A 21,472-nucleotide genomic window follows, 5' to 3' on the forward strand; every position below is an offset into this window, starting at 1 on the left:
ACTACCAGGTGTTTAGAATAAATTTTCCACTTAAAAAAAATTTAATTTTTACAAATTCATGGTTTATGTTCATGATCTTCAAGATGGATAAAAACAGATCTTTAATGAGAAATTGTTGATTTTCAGAAATGTCAAATTTCAACAAATTGAGTTGAGTCAACTAGTTTTTGTCCTCAGCTGGCAACTGTTGAATGGAAGAAACTGTTTAAACTAGATCGATTCAAATTATATTAACTGTCAAAATTGAAGAGTTGAACTTTATTCGAAAAGATTAGTTCAGTCATTACAAAAGCTGCAGTCTCAGAACCTGCATTTTTGGTACAACACATGCAAAAACGAGTGGTTAATATAGATTAGAAATAACTAAAGCTGACAGTATTTGGCAGAAATCTAAAAAATTTCCTTTAAAAAATATATATGATTTGGTAAAAAATATATCTGTGTCAGTAGGATTTTGATTTAAAATGTGGCATAATCATTATCAGAAGAATGGCAAAAATTGTTATTATATAACATTAAACATATTTGGTATTTACGTATACATTAATGTTGCTATTATAACCCATAATTCAGTTTTGATTAATTACATCGCACAGTACAACAAAGTACAGTCCAATGATGTTTAGTCTAATGTTCATTGTTCATTTCGATGAACTAGAACCAATCCGGCATATCCAAATTGTACATGTTCGCCATGTACTTGTACATTACTGCGGCTGCCCCACCAGCTAGAAAACAGGAGAGATAGGGAACCCATTTCACAAAACCAGGAATCTTCCTGCAAATAAACAATTAAAATAAAAATTGACATTTAGCGTAGGTTAAATATATAATTTGATAAAAAATTTATCATTTCCATTTGAACAAGGTGTTGAGTCGCTACAACTTACCCCCCCCCCCCACCCCCATCGCGCTTGCGCGTATGCATTGAATATGACTAAAGGAAGTCAGGGGTACCGTTGAATGGACATTAGCCTTTTTCCTTTTAGGATTACTCGACATTTCGTCGATAATCCTTTAATTATATATAACACCAAGATTATAAATGAGCACTAACCTGTTCTTGACAAGAAACCCGAGGGTTTTGATCTTGTTGTCGGAGTATGGTGGATACCTACTAGCTCCAAGCATCTCACCTTGGTTAAGTAGAAAATTAGAAAAGATCAAATAATGACACGAATCAGAAACCAAATTGGAAAACAGAAAACTAATAGAGAATATTGAATAAAATAATTTTGAAAATTTCGAAAAATCAAAAATTACCAAATCCGCTGAAATCTCTGACTAAAACTGATTTCTGGTGGGAGAAGGTGAGGAAAGTGAACTTCCCGTGGTAGGATCCCATCCCACTAGAGTTCAATCCAATTCAAGAAATACTAGGGATTATATTCAGAACTTGCTACATAGGCTAGGGTTTATCTTTTAAACACAATCTTCAGAAAATCTAGGAGAAAATTATTACAGTACAGAGATGAACAAAACAAACTATTTGAAAAGAAAGAAGCTCAAAGGAAAATATGGGGGGGGGGTGTTAACTTTAACAACGACACTCTATCACTTCCCATGTCAATCAATTGGTATAATTTCAACTTATGAAAGAAGATTCAACTTATTCTTTACTCTTTCTTGAACATTCCTAGGTCCCACACCCCCGAACGGTAGGGTATCTACAGAGAGATGAACTATGGCATCGTTAATCACCATACTTCCACTACTCGTTTTCTCTTTAAACAGAGCAGATACATCCTGGTGATTCAGAGTAAGCAATCAACTTATCAAATTCTCATTTTTTTGCCGCGTTCTTATTTTAAAGTTTCAATCCTACACGCAGGGCGCAAACACAAAATGGATAAAAAATCTAAAGTTTCCGTTTAACAGATCGTCAAAAATATAATTTTTTTCAAACAAACTTAATATACTTTGGAAGTTTTTCAAAAAGTTATATATTTTTATCATTATTTGAAAAAAAACATAATTGAAAAATGTTTGTTGCAGTTTTAATAAAAAAGTTTTGAAGGCTAATCTAGGTTCCTTGTTGTTTGTGAACACGTAGAGACTCAGAGGTTTATCCCGAGCATTTATAAACTCAACAGCTTCCTCCTGAACATAATCAATCAATTAATCAATTAATCAATCAAATTCTTTTTCTAAAAAATGAAAAGCTATCTAATTAATTGATCAAATGGAAAAAAGTAAAACTAAAACATAATCAAAATTCAAAATAAAAATATTGAAAAAAATTAATTTAATTCATAATAGATCTCCACAATCCATCAATGAACCCGTAAACTAATATCAAAGTCTACTTTACCTTGTTTTTGACCGTTATGAAAGGCATAATAGGCCCGAACAGTTCAACTTGCATTGTCGAATCCTGAACACATTTTTTTACATGTTTAGTGCTTGCGTTTTTGTTCAGGAAAATTCCTCTTTTTCTATCACGTTTCTGTACTAAATTATCTATCTCAGTGATTGAAATCAAAGCTAAAACTATCATTTAACACGATGAGAAGTTAAGAACATTGTATAAAAGAATAGGTAGCAAGACAAATAGTGGTAAAGAGAGGAGTGCAAGTTAGAGCAATATGGAATGGAACATATGATAAGAAAATGATGAGGGGTTATGAGAAAGGCGGTAAAGGAAGGAATGAGGGAGGAAGTATTAATGGATATCATGAAAAAGGAGGTTGGAGCGGGTTAAAAATGAAAAGAGAAGGAAGAAAATGGAGCAGGATAAGGACGAACACAGCGAAGAAGACGATACATATTGTGTTTGGACAGAGTCAAATGATGGATAGAATGGGAAATAGAAGGAAAGGATAAGACAGACAGCGTATTCTACCTGGGCGTCAATCCCTGTTATCATGGTTGGTTCGATAAATAGATCATCTTTATCCATCCTTCCTCCTATTACAGTTCCCCTGTAATAATAGATGGTTTAAAAGTAGATCATCTTTATCTATCCTTCCTCCTAGTACAGTTCCCTTGTAATAATAGTTGGTTTAATAAATAAATCATCTTTATCCATCCTTCCTCCTATTACAGTTCCTCTGTAATAATAGATGGTTCAGTACAAATTACAGTGACAACCAGAAAACTCTGGAATAGTATGACGACTTTGAGAATCAAGTTTTAAAAGTTCATTAACCATGAAACACAACAATTGTGCAATGTAGACAGACCCATTTCACAAAAAAGTAATTTTTTATAAATGTTTGGTAAAACTATTTGCTTTCTAACACCCTCAATTACACTTCAGTATTGTTATGTCGTCTTCCTATTCCATTGTTTTCTGGTTATCACTGTATACTAGACAAGATTAGAAAGCACCCCCCCCCCTCTTGAAGAACCAGAACGTCGGCGAATGAACAGATAGTCATTTATCCATGGCTCCGACAAATTTTACAGGACAGATGCCAGCAGTTTTGAGATGACCTAGATGACCAAAGATATTTATTAAAATAATACAAAATTCCTACTTGGTGTTCTTTAGAATATCAGCCAATCGATCAAAATTACGCCTACACACAAAAACAATTTACAGAAATTATTTTAGAACCGATTCTAGTCAAACGACTCAACCGAATGGAACAAAAAGAACAATTCATTTTAAAAGTATGGAATGAAGAAAGGCAACTTGGGTGGATTTTAATATTGTTAATGTTTATGCTCCTGTTGACAATTCTGCAAAGGTTGGAACTTTTCTGTGGGTCCTCACCATACCATTCTTTCACCAGTTCCTGTGCCTGGGCAAACAAATATTTTTGTAACGTTAGGAATTTCTGCTGCCTTTGAAAAAAGCAAAAACCTAATTATTAGGTACAGGTGCTTCATTTTTAAAGTGCCGCGAACAATAAAAAAATCTACATTATTATTATTATTATTAACGGACAACCCTGCATTCGGTGAAATAAGGGTCGGCGCTCCTAGCCGCCGAAACTTAACCAGGTGAATTTGGGAAACTATCTCGATACCAGTCGGTCTCCCCGAAGCAGTTCCATTTCTGGAACTGCTTTGTTTTCGATTTTTATCAATAAAGAAAATGTAATGGTTTTTCGGTTCTTGTTTTTTGCATGAAAATTGAACACTTCATACAGCAGCTTTAGCTTAAAGTCACTTTGAAAAGTGGAATTCTAAAGTAAAGCCCAAATTGAAAAAGGACTAAAACTAGCAATTCTAAAATAGAAACCAGTCACAAGCATATCTCTACGATCGTTTCTTAGATGTTAATTAAAAGATTAGAGTAAATTGCCTAAAATCTCTAATTTTGCTCCAAAGGAAGAGATACTAAAAATTGAAAATATAAGTCTTTAAGGAGATAAGCAAGAGAAAATGTATACCTTTGAAATAAATTTTTGCTCCATAGCTTTAGAGCAAAGAACGTAATCAGGAGCAATACAGGTTTGCCCGAGATTTATCAACTTTGCCCAAACTAACCTAACAGGACCAAGAGGTTCAATTGTAAGAGTAAATAAATAATTAAAATGATGACGATCGTCAGAATTTCAATGGTTTTTATTTTTTTCAATTATTGTTGATCCCGGGGTTCCTTCCTTTTAGCAGTTTTCTCCACATCAGCACTATCGCAGATATAAACAGGACTCTTTCCACCTTAACACATTTTGTAATAAAAAATCTAGAAATTCAAGAAATTTAAACGAGAAATTAAAAAAAAACATAATCAATTTTTGTCATTTGTATGAAAACACGATTTATATTTTTTTAATCTCTTTTCTTAACCGTGCATTGTCCTTTCCATTAACTAAAGGAATAATTACCAAGTTCTAGAGTAACCGGTGTTAGATGTTTATTTGCCGCTTCACGGACAATCTTCCCTGAAACATTTTTTCATTATTTAATACATTGGTTTAAATTCATTCCATTTTGATAAGAATCCTGATCCTGGATCAATATTGTAAAAAATAGATCTTGATCCAGCTCATGAATATTGTTATCTCTTTGTTTAAGCTCAGAAACTCGATTTACACTTCGATTATCCGGAAGGTTTTAACAATATCCTGTAGGGTGACACTAAAAAGTGTGGTTTGAAAGCAAAAAGTTTTTTTTGATATTGAGGTTGAACTAGTGTCACAGGATCTGGATCCGTGGATCCAGAAATCCAATGAAAAAATAAATTACTATCAATGACTTACCTACTGTCGAACTGCCAGTGAAGAATATGTAGTCGAATCTTAGCTCCAATAGTTCCGTTGTTTCTGGTATTCCTCCAGTTACTACCTTCAGTAAATTATCTTAGAATCTCGGGAAAATGCGACAAAAAAAATACTGATAGCAAGTGACTTAAGGATATAGCCAAGAGCAAGCAATTCAAGATTACGACCAAAGAATAATTCATTGAAGTAAACATTTTCAAGAATAAAAAAATAAAGAAGTTGTAACCAAGAAAAGGAATATCAAGATTAAGAGATCTAAGAATATGACTAAAATTCAAACGTGTAAGACAAGAGTCAAAAACTATAACTTCAAATGTAATGTTCAAAATATGTTGTTGAAGAAAAATTATAACCAAGAACATAACCTTCAAAACTGTCAACAAGTTCCAAGAATGTCACAAGGACATAAGCTCTAAGTGTGTTGTGTAAGTCATGCCCTCTACGAATATGCCCTGTGACCTCTCATGCCAATAATCTGACCTTGAAACAATGAGGGTCCAGGTATTGAGGAATTAAGTCTGCAATAGCCTTAGCTGTCTCTGGGGCCAACTAAAACAAAAGGAAGCTTGAAAAATAACATCATTAATCTGTTGTCTATTTATCAATAATACAGATCCTGTAGGATGTATGAACCAAGTTCAATAAAGTGCGTACTGAAGCAGGAACTAAGTTTTAACCCGGAAGATTAGGGCATAAAACATGGTTCGACTAAAGTTATTTAATGATTTTAAAATATTAGAATCTTTAAATCCACGAGAAGGATGTCTATAAACTTTATTTAGGTTCAAACTTAAACCTCTTCTGCCTCCAAAATGACTAACTTTCATAATTCAATAATTATATCAAAGTATTAACTTAAACATGGTCTTTAATCTTTCCATTTCAACCCATATGAAAAAAACCATTGATTTCTGATATATTTACAAGATCACTTCTGACAGTAATGTTTAATTTAAATAATCTAAATCATTTGCTACAATTTATCCGTCACAATTCAAACAGTATTTAAATCATTAAGGAAATGGGGGCGAAAATTAAGTGTAAGAATAGAAATAGTTGTTTTGATTGAATTTAATAATAATTTGCGGGATTCTACGCGGAAAAGGGCTTCTGCAGACAGATGCTTATTTGTAGAACATCGTTTTGGAGCATATACATATTTTCACAAATTTAAAATTTGTTAGAGAAAATATTTCATTTATTCCTTAACGTGGACTGGACAGATTTTCAAAAAATATTATTATCTTCAAAGATTGGACACTTATAAAAAATATTTTTGAAAGGACGAGAATTTCGAGGTGGCTCAGACGAGAAAATAAGGAGAATGTGGCTCGGACTAGGAATTGTAGTGGTTGGCCTTCCTCCCCTTCATACACTTTACATTCGGCAATGTTTTTATCATTTAAAATAAAATATACAATAGTAATAGTAATTTAGTTGTGCTAGTTACGCATTCAGGTAACTTCCACACCTACCCGATTTATGCCGGGTATAAGGGCTTAATTGGCGGATATTGCAGATAAAGTAGTAAATAAGCAAAAAGAAATAAATTTAAAAAAAATGTGTATCACGAGCTGGCTTCAAAGACTCTGATATTGGAAAAAAATAAGTTTGAAATGTTTGAAATAAAAAGTAAAAATTTGATTTTTTTGTACCTCTGATGGTTTTATGATGACACAGTTTCCGGCAGATATCGCACCTAGACAGTTTTCAAAATGATTTTTCCATCCATAACCAAAAAAATTGTGAGTTGGTATGGAAACATTCCATCATACCATCAGCTTTTTTTTAGTGTCCTTTTCTATTTCATTTACTTAAAATTTTACTGCTAATTAAACTTGGATGACCCTCTAATGGAGCTAGGGAGAGCTATATCTACCTACTAGTAGAGCTAGGGAGAGCTGTATCTACCTACTAGGAGCTAGGGAGAGCTATATCTACCTACTAGTAGAGCTAGGGAGAGCTGTATCTACCTACTAATAGAGCTAGGGAGAGATGTATCTACCTACTAATGGAGCTAGGGAGAGCTGTATCTACCTACTAATGGAGCTAGGGAGAGATGTATCTACCTACTAATGGAGCTAGGGAGAGCTGTATCTACCTACTAGTAGAGATAGGGAGAGCTGTATCTACCTACTAGTGGAGCTAGGGAGAGCTGTATCTACCTGCTAGTGGAGCTAGAAAGAGCTGTATCTACCTACTAGTGGAGCTAGGGAGAGCTATATCTACCTACTAGTAGAGCTAGGGAGAGCTGTATCTACCTACTAGTGGAGCCAGGGAGAGCTGTATCTAACTACTAGTAGAACTAGGGAGAGCTGTATTTACCTACTAGTGGAGCTAGGGAGAGATGTATCTACCTACTAGTGGAGCTGGGGAGAGCTGTGTCTACCTACTAGTGGAGCTAGGAAGAGCTGTATCTACCTGCTAGTGGAGCTGGGGTGAGCTGTATCTACCTGCTAGTGGAGCTAGGAAGAGCTGTATCTACCTACTAGTGGAGCTAGGGAGAGATGTATCTACCTGCTAGTGGAGCAAGGGCGAGCTGATCTACCTACTAGTGGAGCTAGGGAGAGCTGTATCTACCTACTAGTGGAGCTGGGGAGAGCTGTATCTACCTGCTAGTGAAGCTAGGGAGAGCTGTATCTACCTACTAGTGGAGCTAGGGAGAGCTGTATCTACCTGCTAGTGGAGCTAGGGAGAGCTGTAAAGGATAGTTCCAAGCTCCCATGATAAGAACTACTCCAAGAGGATCATAATGGACTAATGTTTGATCCAACAGAGTCAAAATATTCTTCTCAACGTAGTTATCCTGACATAAATCCAGAAATTTACAAAACATTTTTAATTTCCATGTTTTTGATCTGCATTCCTCTTTTTAAATGATTTTCACATTTCAAGTGATACGTTTTTTCTATTTTTTTTTTCCTTAGTTATTTTCTAATGTCTATAAAATCATCTTTTTCTTATTAAGAAAGATATTAAGTATATGTATTACATATAATTATATATATAAATATTCTGGATTCCGTGCCTGTGTCCAGTCCCCAATATTGTTGATACACCCTCTGAAATTAAGAATTCAAGATCTTCTACAACTTTAAAAAGCTCAAGATCTGGATAAAATCCAATATCTACAAATCATAATGTAAAAAAATAGTATTGCATAAATCTTGAATTTATTCCTGACATCATTCTTCAAATAATCAACTTCTAGACACAGTGCTTCTTGATTCGGTTTCCGAAGATCCTTCATAAAAACAAAACAGAAATTACTCCTTAAATCGATTCGATAATTCTGTATTATCATTATTACGTTTATTGCAGACAATAAATTTTTTCTAAGAAAAATCCTTGAAATTCTATTTATATTTAAATTATTTTCCATGAGGTTCATTCTCATTTTTTTGTATTTTCTATAGAATTGAAGAGGATATGTAATATGTCAAAATATTAAAGTTCAAATTATTTTCCTAGATATTATTTTTGATACCTTGGCTAGAGCAGCAGCAAAGATGGAACTCTTTTCATCCAACATTCGCAGCAGATTTTTCAGTTGAATCATCCTGGATAAAATAAATAGATAAAAGCTTATGCAATATGCGATTTTTCGAAAGAAAAAAAATTTGAGAAGTTGGTAAAAAGAGTTGAAGAGATTGTAGATGTAATTTCAAGTGACCCCGAATTTACAAAGATGCATGTCCCATTCACAGCGTAAGCTTAAAAGCTCCGTCTGATCCAAGAATGAATGAAATATTAATTATTTCTTTTGGTTATTTTTAATTTTTTCTTTAAAAAAGTGATTTATGAATTTATATCTACGGAAACAGCGGAGGAAATCGTGAGAATTAAACACTTTTCTAAACAATATCTTCCGCAATTAAGGTTTAAAGTGTACCGTTGTAAATCGGAATTGGTCCTGTTTTAATGGTGGGTCACTTGAAATTTCACTAACACAACAATATTCCCATAAAGAGCTAAATAATTTCCCCCTTTTTTTTGCCAAAACTTATTTAACCCCCACAAAAAGAACCTCCATTGCAGCGGCCTTGTGATACCGAGGTTAAATGCTCCTCTACAGTCCTCTACTATGTCCTCCATATTGTCTGAAACATCCTCTGAATGAAAAGGGAGATAAAAAAATTTCTATAAATTAAACCTCATTATTTTCTCTTCTTGGCTACATAGTTCACATCGAAGGAGGTCAAGGTTTTCCTAAAATAAAAATGGAGTTTTATGTCAATTTTCATTCATATATTTTCTTTAGTTCAATATATTATATTCACAAACCCATCATATTTAATACTTTTTGAATTTTTTACATTTAACTTATTCTAATCCGTGCATATTTTATTCCCCCCCCCCCCATATATTTAAGAGAAGTCCTTTAGAAAGGTTTCAAAAGATAAGTTTTATCAACATTCGACTTGCATAATTTTTAACCCTTGAATTCTCACTTTCTCCCCAAAATAGCAATTTTCCACAAAAACTTAATTACTTGATCTGATCCTACTGGGTTTGATTAATAGAAAGTTTGTAACCTAAGAATAATCTTCTGCTGGTGAGAATCTGAGTCTAGCTCAAGACTAGCTCCGGTCAGTAGAACCAGCTTCTTTAAGTTCCTAGTCTCTATCCGGAGCTATAATACAACATTCATCGTAACTTTACTTCAGGGGTCTAGACTGTATATTATAAAGAAAACTGATTTTTGAAGACTTAAGGAAAAAAGGAAAAATGGTGCATCAAAATACAGGTTCCATCTCATTTCCGATACCCAAAAATTGATTTATTTTTTCACTTCAGCGATTTTTTGTTGCGAACATTCATTGCTTATGGGGAATTAAGTGATTTCCAAAATGGGGATGGGGGAATAATTTTTCAAGAACCCCCCCCCCCCCACACAATTTAACAGACTCTGAACCGCTTTCGGATGTTTATTCATAAGTAAACGGATTCAATGTGTAATAATTTTAGAAAAAAATCTTAGAATTTCGTGGGGATATAGTATGGTTTTCCAAAAAATTCAGATCGAGTTAAACTCGATGGGCGGATTATTGGTAACTAATAATTTGGTAACTTACATTTTGGTAACTAACAATTTGGTAACTAATATTTTGGTAACTTGACAATTTTGTAACTAACAATTTGGTAACTTGACAATTTGGTAACTTGACAATTTGGTAACTTGACAATTTGGTAACTTGACAATTTGGTAACTAATGATTGGGTAACTAATAATTTGGTAACTTGACAATTTGGTAACCTAACAATTTATTTGGTAACTTGATAATTTGGTATTCAACAATTTGGTAACTTCACAATTAAGCAAGACTATTAAAAGTTTTATGATTCACCAGGTTTTAGTGCTGTCCGCTACATTATTATGATTATGAATACCAGTTTGTTCAAAGGAACAAGGAACCTTTAAGTGATGAACTATAGCAGGACTTCCTTCGTCCTCCTTTTTATATCTCTTACAAACGAAAAGACTATAGTCCGGTGTATTTTTTTTTTCATGTAATACTGAAATTGTTGAGAATCCTGCAGAATTACACCTCCCCTCGATGTTCGCAGAAACTCGTACCCTGCCATTTTGAGATAAGAGATTGCGAGGTTTACAAACAGTTTTAGCAGATTTGTCATACTAAACTTTTAAGAAATCCTGTATATTGTTTTTTTTTCTCAATGTATTCAACAAATAAATATGCAAACAATGTTTCAATTATACAAATTGTTAGTTAACAAATTGTCAAGTTAACAAATTGTCAAGTTACCAAATTGTCAGGTTACCAAATTGTCAAGTTACCAAACTGTTGGTTACCAAATTGTCAGGTTACCAAATTGTCAAATTACCAAATTGTCAAATTACCAAATTGTTGGTTACCAAATTGTTGGTTACCAAATTGTCAAGTTACCAAATTGTTAGGTTACCAAAATATTAGTTACCAATAATCCGCCCATCGTTAAACTCATTCTGTTCATTTAAAAGTACCCTGCTCAGTTTACTCACCGACTCAGTGATGTGGGAAACCTCTATCTTGCAGTTATTGAGCATTAGAGCAATTACTATACTGTAGCATACTGCCTTATCCTTCAGTTCAGGACTAATAAACCTAAACATCTATACTGTAGCATAATACCTTATCCTTCAGTTCAGGACTAATAAACCTAAACATCTATACTGTAGTATACTGCCTTATCCTTCAGTTCAGGACTAATAAACCTAAACATCTATACTGTAGTATACTGCCTTATCCTTCAGTGCAGGACTAATAAACCTAAACATCTATACTGTAGTGTACTGACTTATCCGTCAGTTCAGGATTAATAAATCTAAACATCAATACTGTAGTATACTGCCTTATCCTTCAGTTCAGGACTAATAAATCTAAACATATATACTGTAGTACACTGTCTTATCCTTCAGTTCAGGTCTAATAAATCTAACGAACAAATGGTTATCCAGGGTATCAAAATGGATTCGGAGAAATGCGGATCCAAGGGCTCAGTAACATAAGATATAATTACAAAATATATAATAACAAAACATTCAATTACATATTATATAAGTAACATAAAGATATAAGTTACAAAAGATATAATTACTCAATCTGTAGAAAGGCAAATGTTACAAATTATACAAAATGATCTAATTAGCTCATATTCCATTGTATTTAAACACAAAAATAGTTCAAATGAACCAGAAAATAGTTCAATTGTGGTTCAGTTGAACTATTTTTATGTTCATTTGAACTCCTAGCCACAGTGCTCGGCCCCCTAGCCTGTCCTAGCAGCAGAGCTCGGCCCAGAAACTGTCCTAACCTAACCTAACCCTGTTATAATATAATTTCTTGTTAAAATGAACATAAAAATAGTTCAAAGGACCTAAAAATAGTCAAACTAAAATTTTCAAATGAACAAACTGTTGGTAATTTTCTCCTTTTATAGTTTTTGTAATTACATCTTTTGAAACTTATATCATTTGTAACTTTATAAATATTTTGTAAGTTATATGTTTTGTAATTATATGTTTTATTAATATATATTTTATAATTATAACTTTTGTAATTATATCTAATGTTACTGAGCCGATCCTAGGGACAAAATCAACCAAAGTATTTAAAAAATAACTCAACTGTTTGAATGAAAAATTTGTAATCATCCCATGACATCTCAATCGGAAATAAAGTTTATTAAAAAATATCAAAGAGAGAAAAATATCATTTCGAACATAATTCTTTTGTTGTAAAACTTGAATAAATATTTAAAAGCTGCATCCGGATCCATTTTTTCATCCCGGATCCAGATTCCAATTCTGCATCAAAAAGATATGGAGCCTAAGTACTGCGAATTCTATCAACGTTAAATATGTAGAACATGTTATATCTTTTTAACAAACAAGCAGTGCTAAGGATTCGGATCCAAAATATTTTGGCTTATTAAAAATCATCAAAACAAATTTTTTTTAATGGTTTAATTTGTTAAAATATACCTTTTCTTCTCTGGTCCAGTACTAAACTGGTCAAATATCTTCTTCTTTATCATCAAAGGAAGATGAGGTGGTAAACTGTGCAACCCCTAATTGTAGGTTTTTTGTTAATATCAATTCTTTTATTATTTAACGCACCAGTTCTTCATTACACATTAGTTTTCTCACGAGAAATCAATTTAAATTCTATTTTATCTCAGTCCATTTTTTATCATTGAGTCCCTCACTGGAAATCTAAGACATCTTGAACACTCATTTATCGAAAGTAAAACCCAAGCTCATCTGATATTTTTTACATATTATCCCTAGATTATGTACTATGTAGACTATTAGACCCTGATTAAAAAGAACATTTAACTGTGATAACGAAGAATATTAAGCCCTAAATTATGACAAATATAAATCCCTAAATACGGAGAATATTCGATCCTGATTCATTCGATCCTGATTCACAATTAATGGAGAATACTTAACCCTGATAATGGAGAATATATAACCCTGATAATGGAAATATCTAACCCTGATGATGGAGAATTTTAAACCTGATAATGGAAAAAATCTAACCCTGATAGTGGAGAATATCTAACCCTGAAAATGGAGAATATTCAACCCTGATGCTGGATAATATTTAACCCTGATGACAGAAAGTTTTTCACCTTAACTAATGAAATTTAAAAAAAAACCTTTTTAAGATCTGCAGGCTTCATCTTGGTGAACTTGACTATAGCATCAAGATAAAGCGAAAGTGCGGAAGTGTGATCAAATTCACCTAAAACAAATTATTATTATTGTCTTAATTTCAAATTTTGAACTTTAATTGAAGTAAGAAATATTTTTATATAAAATAAATATTTACCAGGATTCTTGAGCAGCTTTTTCAAAAAGATAGCACCTATGGGAGAAAAAATCTTTTCTTCAACACCTTTATCAAAAGCCTGAAATATTTTTTTTAAACTTTCCATTCAATAGTTATTTCATTAAAATGCAACTATTGTACAATGTACATTGTACACAAAGTTTAGACTTGCTGTATATTGTACACAATAACGTGAACGTGTAACTGTGTTTATGTTACCTTATCGCTACTGTACTTCTCTACTATTTTACCACATGCTGTTATCAACTCCTGTACCTCTCTCTCAGTAAGTATGTGTTCAACCCTAAACAAATACATTGGTCTATCTGATCCGTCCACTCCTTCTACAAATAAGCAACCTCGAGTGATTACACAAAATGTTGTTTGATTTTAAAACTATCGTATGTGCTACTGTTACAAACAAACAAAAATATGATGATTAAGTTTATTATATGATAGATGCCATGACGTCTTTATAAAATTAAATTAATGCTGCATTCGTCTATAATTAGTATATACAAATTAAGAAATATTGACGTAGGGCAAAACGGGTGAGGGTCGGACGGCATAAAGGTAAGCGCACGCCGCAAATCCCGTTTTGTGACTTCATCTGCGGGTCGGAGGTTAAACGGGCGCGGGTCGTCTTCCCCCTCCTCCAACACATTCATTGAGAAATCAAAATTTCCTATTTTTTGCTTCACTTCTTTACACTTTACTTTAGATTAAACTGATTATAGAACAACATGGAAATTAAAGATCGATCCTGTACTGAAGATGTAAATTATAATTTGCTTAACCTGTAAATCATATCTGCTCTGCCAGCATCTTCGTCTCTAGGAGGGACGAGACTTAATGTCGTCTTTGCTTCGATAACAGGTGTTGTAACAGCACCAGCATCAACGACACCTAATATCAAAATATACATAGTATTTTTGACATTTGACTTATAAAACCAGTTATCAGTTCAATCATACTTTATAATGCGGTTCATATAATTTAAAACTGGGACGATTTTTTTTCTTATTATCAATCAATCAAATTCTTTTGTTTTAGCAATCAATCAATCCATCAATCAATCAAATCAAATTCTATCTTATAAGCAATCAATCAAGTAATCAAGTAATCAATAAATCAATCATTAAATTGATCAGTACCTGCAGCTTTGAGTACCCTAGCTTCAGTATCCTCTGCATCAACCTTCATCAGTTCAATTCATTTCAAATATTTTTTAGTATTTTGATGTATGGAGTATACTTTGGGTTTAAAGGGGCTGTAAGCGTAACTTAAAGTGACCCTCCATGCAAATATGGTAATGCCCGATTCACAACGGTACCCTAAAAATTTTTGTCTTTTCAAGTGTGAATTAAATATCAATCTATATAATAAATCAAGACATTCATATATATGTTCCCTCTGGCCAAACGGCTGGACCGAATGGACTGAAATTTTTTCTGGACACTCATAGGTAGCCTGGGGGTGACATAGGCTAAAAACTTTTTTCTTCAATTTTTTTTTCATAGATAACGCCGGGCCTTTCAGCTAGTTATATGTAAATTAACTAAGTGAGGTTTCTCTACAGAAGTGACTTGCGCATTTCAACTGCAGGAAATTGTATAGGAACAATAAAAATTAAATCATGTTAAAACTAGAAAAACGACATTTATTTCTATGTTAATGATAAAGTAAAGGTTTCAAGGGTACCGTTGTGAATCGGACAATGCCATCTTTGCAGTGAGGGTCGTTTAAAATACCGCATACGGTTAGTTCCTGTAAAAAATTTTGCGCGAAAATAATGTGATCGGGCATTTTTTTTCCTATTACATGTGTATTGTGTTAGAAGAAAATGTGCTTTTGGTTTGAATTGTTTTGCAATGGAATTATTGAGGACACAAGTATACTTTGTTTGTATAAATTTTTGTTGAAACGATTAGAGTTGAGTTTAAGTGAGAGTGTAATATGATATAAATATTTTTCCGATGGAATTATTACAATATGGTTTTTTTGGTTTGATTTTTATAATTTTGTGATGAAATGAAATCTTTCCGTGTTGAGCTCCTTCAACTCGTAATATCGCTGACCCTTCCTAGATAAGAATTTATTATCAACAAGTCTAAAATTATTACATATTGCATTAAAATATGAAAGTGAGCTCCTAAATATTTACACCTTTCCCTTTTATATAATTTTACCATTTATCATTATTTTAAAAATTATATTTGTATTTCTTCATAATAATTTTTCCAAATCACGGTCAAAAGGATTGATTATTTGGTTAAGCCGTATTTAGCAACTACCAATAAACACGGCATGTTTTTTATCGAACATCTTGATGTCTAAAAAAAGGCCGATTCATATATGATAAGTCAAGACTACTTTTTAACAAAATAAATCCCTCCAATGTGAATTTCTAGTCTACATAATTTCAAAACATGATTTCGTTGGAAAGAGTACAAAATACAATAAATATCTGTCGGGAAAAAATATTAACTTATTGCTAAAAACTATTTTAAATATCATTATAATCTCTATTTAAAGGACAGTAAGCGTAATTTCAAGTGGCCCTTTCTTTGTAGAGCGTCGTGTCCGTTTCACAACAGTTTAAACATTTGACTGGTCAATGATATCGGACTTGCTCTTTTTATCTACAGAAACGGTCATAAATGTTGAACACTTGGTTTATGAGCTGTTATCTAATAGAGATGAGATCTGCAAGAATCCCCAGCTTGGGCAACCCAGGACGCCTACAGGTAGCGTCCGATCAGTACCGATAAGATCAATCCTGAACCAGCCCGGCCACATATCTGTTATGAGGGGTACAGCCTTAAGGAATGGCGTTATCAGAGTCACGGTATATATTCAAAATAATTTTATCCAAATTGTTAAAAACCGCATTAGAAAGAGAATATTCTGGATTTATGAATACTAAGTGTTAAGTTCCCACTGTCCGCTAGCATACACTCCAGGTTTACTGCAATTTAAAAACATTTCCAGAGATAAATACACTGAGCTCTCTACCCTCGATGATCAGTCAAATTATTTAAAGGGTACCGTTGTAAATCGGGCATTGCCCTCTTAGACTGGAGGGTCACTTGAAATTACGCTTACAGTCCCTTTAATATAACTAAGCGCAATCCGATAAGATATGGTGATGGTCCAAACTGTACCTTTGACCGAATGATTTGATAAGTTGTTTATTAGTCTCTATCCTATCCTCCGAGTTAACCTCTTTGACCTCGGTCTTCAAGAGAAGGGGGTTCGTCGACCTCGGAGCAACAACCTATAACAAATTTATGTTATGTATGTATGAGTGTATGTATGTACTAAATTTACATAGTTCATGTTCGTCGTACATGAACTATGTACTTCAGAGTTAGCAAGGTATAATCCTACTGCCTAAGAACACAAAAGGAATTCTATTATGCAGATTTCTCTATACAACTACAATGCACAAAGTCAGTAAAAACTGAAAAATTCTTTTTTTTAGCAGTGGTTCGCCTATGAATTTTCGTGTTTTTTATTGTTTATCTATCTATCTACCTATCTCCTAGATTTTCTTTTTGCAACTTATATCATTTCGTATGACATATTAACATTGTGATATCACGAATTTAATACCTTGAATTTTATATTGACGAAGATCTGATTTTCAGAATAAAAATAAAAATTCTAAGTTCAATATTTTTAAAAAAATAAGCGCTTACTGATTTGGGTCTGTCTTGCATGTTGATCAACTTGAAGAATAAGCAGGGGTGTATATTCTCTCGAAAAAATCATTTTTCTACGCCCTCTCTCTCTCTTTTGAAAATACTTTTTTCCCCTAAAGTTCTATATGCTTGCGATTTTTAGGGGTTTATTCGCTGAATTAGGGCAAATAAATGATTTTTAAGGAAAACTCTAAGAATTTTTGGGTAAAAAGATTTGCTTTTAAATCCAATTTTATATTCTTTTTATTTCTTAAAATATGCACCCGGCCCTGTGTATAAGAAAACGTTGTAAACCGTTGAGGATCAGGGGGAGACGGGAGTGGGGGGGGGGGTTGACCGGTACCTGTAGTATCAGGGGGAGACGGAAGGGGCTGACCGGTACCTGAATAATTTACCTCTGGTCTCATCATAACATTCAGGGATTCAATCAGCCTTGTCTTTCCGGTCGATTTGTCTCTACAGGGCATTTTAGGTCAAACAAAGGTTGCAAACAATCTTGATGAAGCAACGCCACATTTAATGTCATTAATTATACTGGCGGTGGTCATTCAAAGTAACAGTTGACATTTTTTGGCGTCTCTTAATATTCCTCTAAAATGTCTTTGATTAATTAAGAAGTTAATGATTGGTAGATGGATATTAGGCGTTCAGAAAAAGAAACATACTTCTCTTCAACGATTTAAAAAATGCTTATTCCTGATTGCAAGATATGTTGTATAATGTGAGTCCTGATCATCATCTATACAAATATATATTTAAATTCATTAAATAACATTTTAGATTTATCTTACTCGTTTTCACAATAAAGTTGAGTAATTCACGTGAAAATTTCGAACAAAAGGCATGAAACTACGGCTTGAGGAATTTAAAGGGGNGGGGGGGGAAACGACAACAACTAAGATGTGGATTTTAATATGTTTAGAATTACCTGTATTCGTGTACGCAATATGATTAGTCTTCAAGGTTATCCCAATCTTAATAATAATATTTATATTACTTCGTTAAAAAAGTGTTTTTAATTAATGGAATAATTCACCAACCTGCACTTTCCCTTCGATACAACCGTTCATTTTCACATCGACGGAGGGCTAAAATAAGTATATTTTTCAACGATCAGAGAAATGTATGGGTATTTTTTTAAGGGGATGGGGGGACTGGCTGGGGAGTAATACCCACCGTCTGGTATGTCGTATTAACCCCTCCTTATTTTTATCACTATAAATGTCTGTTTATTCATCCGAAATGTCTTAATATTTTACAAATTTTATGTTGAAATCATTTTAAATACTTTTACCTGTGATTTATTTAACTGCTCTGGATTGCATTTAGCGTGTGTAAAGCTGAGGAAAACCGGGGGAAACTTTTTTCCATTCTTACAGGTCGATACCTCACTAATATAGATCAATTAAAAATTAAAGGAACATTTTTCCATTCTTACAGGTCGATACCTCACTAATATAGATCAATTAAAAATTATAAGGGAACTTTTTTTGTCAGGTAATAGTGACAGTGATTTTTTACGACCCTATGCCTTGTTTTAAAGAATACCCGCGAGAAAATGACCAATACAATACAAACTAGCCTGGTGATCCAGCTTTGCCATGAAAATAATCTTTATCTATAAAAGTCAACCCACTCAACTTAAAATTTTTAAACCAAGAAAATTCCCGTGGTTTATCCAGTTCCCAAATTAAAATATGGCACACGTCAATCGGACAACCAAACCTTCTACATACATATGTATTGTATAGAGATGTCAAAACGGATACTTTGTGATTTGTTTAAAACACTTGATGGGTGGAAAGTTATTCATTTAAATATAAGTTTTCAGATTTCAGAATAAGTAAGAAATGGTTATGATTACGAACATTTAAGAGAAACATCCACATGGGATAAACTGACATTTAATCTAGTTGTTAAATGATCTGTTTCCCTAATAATAACTTCTTTAGTTTTCTTGTGTCGCCTGGGGGAGTCCGTTTCAATCTGATCTTCGGCTTTAGATCCGTCCTTCTTACGCTTTCCCATTTTAATTCTTGGACACTAGCAGGCTGCTAAGGTTCTGTAAAATAAATTTTAATTCTTGCGGGTCTGTTTTCGAGAATGCTTTTTGTAACCCTCCCCACTTCCATGCGATTTAATCTAATTTCACTATGAGGTTAATATCTTTTAATCAATTAAATGGTTAGGTTAGAGTAAAAGATGTCTGACCCAAGGGTTGTGGCTAGTACAGGCTAGATATGGGCCAAGCACTGCCGCTATACTTGGACATGGCTTGGGGCCGACCAGTGAGGCTAAAACAGAATAGGGAGTCGGATGCTGCGGCCTTAATAAACATAAATAAGAGTCAATTTTAATGTTATTAGGTAGAAGACCGGGGGGGAGGGTCCAAAAAAACATTTTCTAGGAAGTTACCATTAGTGCATCCCCAGTCAGGCCCGTAACCAGGGGGGGTGTGCAAGAGTGCAGGTGCACCCCCTTTTTGAAAGGGGGCTGCAATGACGAATTTGCCCCCCCCCCCCCCCCAGTCCCATATAAAAGAAATTGTTTCTCATAATTTTCTAAAATCTAGTTACCAATAATATAGCTCAAGCAAGAGTTGATTCACTTTCCAAACCAAATTATAATCTTATTGTGTGTTACTCATTAAAAGTGGGTGTGTGTGTTTCTGTGTGTACTCTGTCAAGTCAACTCATCCTGGACATCCTGAGTCCAGTTCATCCATTTAATTTGGAATATAATAGCCATTTTTGGGAGTTTCAAAAACATTATTTTAAGCGAGGATATTTGTCATTTTTAGTCAAAGTAGAAGGGTTTTTTTGAGTACTCAAAAATTCACTAAGAATGTCTCAATGTCTCAATGTCAATAAATAGACTCTTTTAAACAAAATATTAGAAATTTTATTTTTTATTCATCTTCATAATATCATGATGAGGCCAAGGGACAAGAAGCATTAACTTTAAATAATGAATTTTTTCCTTAAGCAAAAGTACCATTCGTTTATTTTTTATGTATATTGTATATGTAAACTGAAAAGTTTCAGACACTAAAATGTAACCCTTAAAAGCTTAAATACACTTGTTAAAAAGGTTAATCTATAGCGTACATTGACAATGTAATAAAGAAAACCATATACCACCGTAAAAACAAACCAAGCATTGCTTTTAAAAAAACCAAAATAAAAAATTTTCCTGCGGCGCGCTTCTTTGCACCCCCCATGGAAAAAATCTGGTTACGGGCCTGTCCCCAGTTAATAGCGCACTGCAGACACCAATAAAAATATTAGTGTCCGTGTTAGTATAAGATTTTATAACACCCCTCCCCCCTATAATTTTTGAACAGGACCAACTAATTTTTAGCAAAATTTTAATTACTTTCTTGTATTAATTTAGGGTCAAGTTAGGATACGACCATTTCTAGACCAGAATGCCGGGCGTTGCGGCTAGGACACACTACGGGCCGATCACCCCAGCTAGGACAGGCTATGGAGCCGGGCTCTGCGGCCACATGACCAATCGTATCCATGTGTTACATATCATGTCCATGTACAATAGCTAATGTATGGATTTAAACGACTTACATTGGCTGAGACAGTTCAACAGGAAAAGTCCTGATGGAAAAGGGTAGAAAGCTGAAATAAATAATAGAATCATGGCTAACAGCTTTAAATGAACTGTCATAGAAACAAAGCAACCTTTATCTTTTTGTTATCAAACTTTTTATGATCTATAAACTATAAACCTACATCTTTAGAGCAGTGTTTGCGCTGCCTTTAGTAATTGTTTCTAAGCACTTTTTGGGTCTGTCCTAGTGAACCATTTATGGATCATTTTTGTAGATGATTTCAGCAAAATTATTATTATTTAATTTTTAATATTTTAGTGTTAGGTTAGGTTACGACTATTTCTGGGCCGAGCGCTGCGGCTGGACAGGCTTGGGGGTCAAACTGTGCGGCTAGGACAGGCTAGGGGGCCGAGCGCCGCCGCTAGTACAGGCTAGGGGGGCGCCGGGCACTGCGGCCACATGATCAATTATATCCATGTGTTACACATGAGATCTATAACATAACTTATAGGGAAGTGGGGTCCAAAAATCGTTCTCTAGGAAATTACCAGGACTTTTTTATAGCGGTTGCATATCCAGAATTTCATTGAAATAGGTAAAATAATAATGGAAATCATGTAAAAATGAATAATGCTATTTAAAGTAAATTCCGAAGTCGGCTTATTTAAAAGATAAAACTAAGTTTACGGC

At 33.7% G+C, this 21,472-nt stretch overlaps 2 protein-coding genes across 5 annotated transcripts; both read right to left on the reverse strand.

Moving 5' to 3' along the window:
• Window positions 1-243: 243 nt before the first annotated feature.
• LOC111705803 (aldehyde dehydrogenase, dimeric NADP-preferring) lies at window positions 244-9,383 on the reverse strand. Of its 2 annotated transcripts, none has more exons than XM_023478475.1 (20): window positions 9,328-9,383; window positions 8,662-8,734; window positions 8,354-8,418; window positions 8,203-8,236; window positions 7,851-7,980; window positions 6,830-6,873; window positions 5,655-5,723; window positions 5,154-5,238; window positions 4,779-4,835; window positions 4,554-4,611; window positions 4,341-4,437; window positions 3,673-3,746; window positions 3,480-3,521; window positions 2,843-2,921; window positions 2,312-2,374; window positions 2,032-2,100; window positions 1,637-1,746; window positions 1,264-1,349; window positions 1,058-1,136; window positions 244-778 (listed from the first exon to the last, which is right to left on the reverse strand). In XM_023478475.1, exons 1-20 carry the CDS (start codon window positions 9,330-9,332, stop codon window positions 655-657), a joined length of 1,443 nt encoding a protein of 480 aa, XP_023334243.1. In that variant the 5' UTR covers window positions 9,333-9,383; the 3' UTR covers window positions 244-654. The 2 variants fall into 2 exon arrangements, with proteins under 2 accessions (XP_023334243.1, XP_023334241.1); XM_023478473.1 differs by lacking the exon at window positions 9,328-9,383 and adding an exon at window positions 9,202-9,295.
• On the reverse strand, window positions 9,274-20,854 carry LOC111705804 (uncharacterized). Of its 3 annotated transcripts, XM_023478476.1 has the most exons (19): window positions 20,799-20,853; window positions 19,151-19,279; window positions 18,512-18,608; window positions 18,258-18,305; window positions 18,146-18,191; window positions 17,914-17,956; window positions 17,613-17,673; window positions 17,215-17,244; window positions 16,678-16,790; window positions 15,557-15,596; window positions 14,668-14,710; window positions 14,311-14,419; window positions 13,733-13,817; window positions 13,514-13,592; window positions 13,341-13,426; window positions 12,661-12,746; window positions 11,179-11,281; window positions 9,710-9,807; window positions 9,274-9,383 (listed from the first exon to the last, which is right to left on the reverse strand). In XM_023478476.1, the coding sequence occupies exons 2-19, from the start codon at window positions 19,243-19,245 to the stop codon at window positions 9,332-9,334; spliced, it is 1,314 nt and encodes a 437-aa protein (XP_023334244.1). In that variant the 5' UTR covers window positions 19,246-19,279; window positions 20,799-20,853; the 3' UTR covers window positions 9,274-9,331. The 3 variants fall into 3 exon arrangements, with proteins under 3 accessions (XP_023334244.1, XP_023334246.1, XP_023334245.1); XM_023478478.1 differs by lacking the exons at window positions 9,274-9,383; window positions 9,710-9,807; window positions 11,179-11,281 and adding an exon at window positions 11,300-11,391 and having other exon boundaries at window positions 20,799-20,854; XM_023478477.1 differs by lacking the exons at window positions 9,274-9,383; window positions 9,710-9,807; window positions 11,179-11,281 and adding an exon at window positions 11,487-11,556 and having other exon boundaries at window positions 20,799-20,854.
• Window positions 20,855-21,472: the final 618 nt, after the last annotated feature.

Source organism: Eurytemora carolleeae, unplaced genomic scaffold, assembly GCF_000591075.1.
Source record: "Eurytemora carolleeae unplaced genomic scaffold, Eaff_2.0 scaffold190, whole genome shotgun sequence".
Lineage (NCBI taxonomy): Eukaryota > Metazoa > Arthropoda > Copepoda > Calanoida > Temoridae > Eurytemora > Eurytemora carolleeae.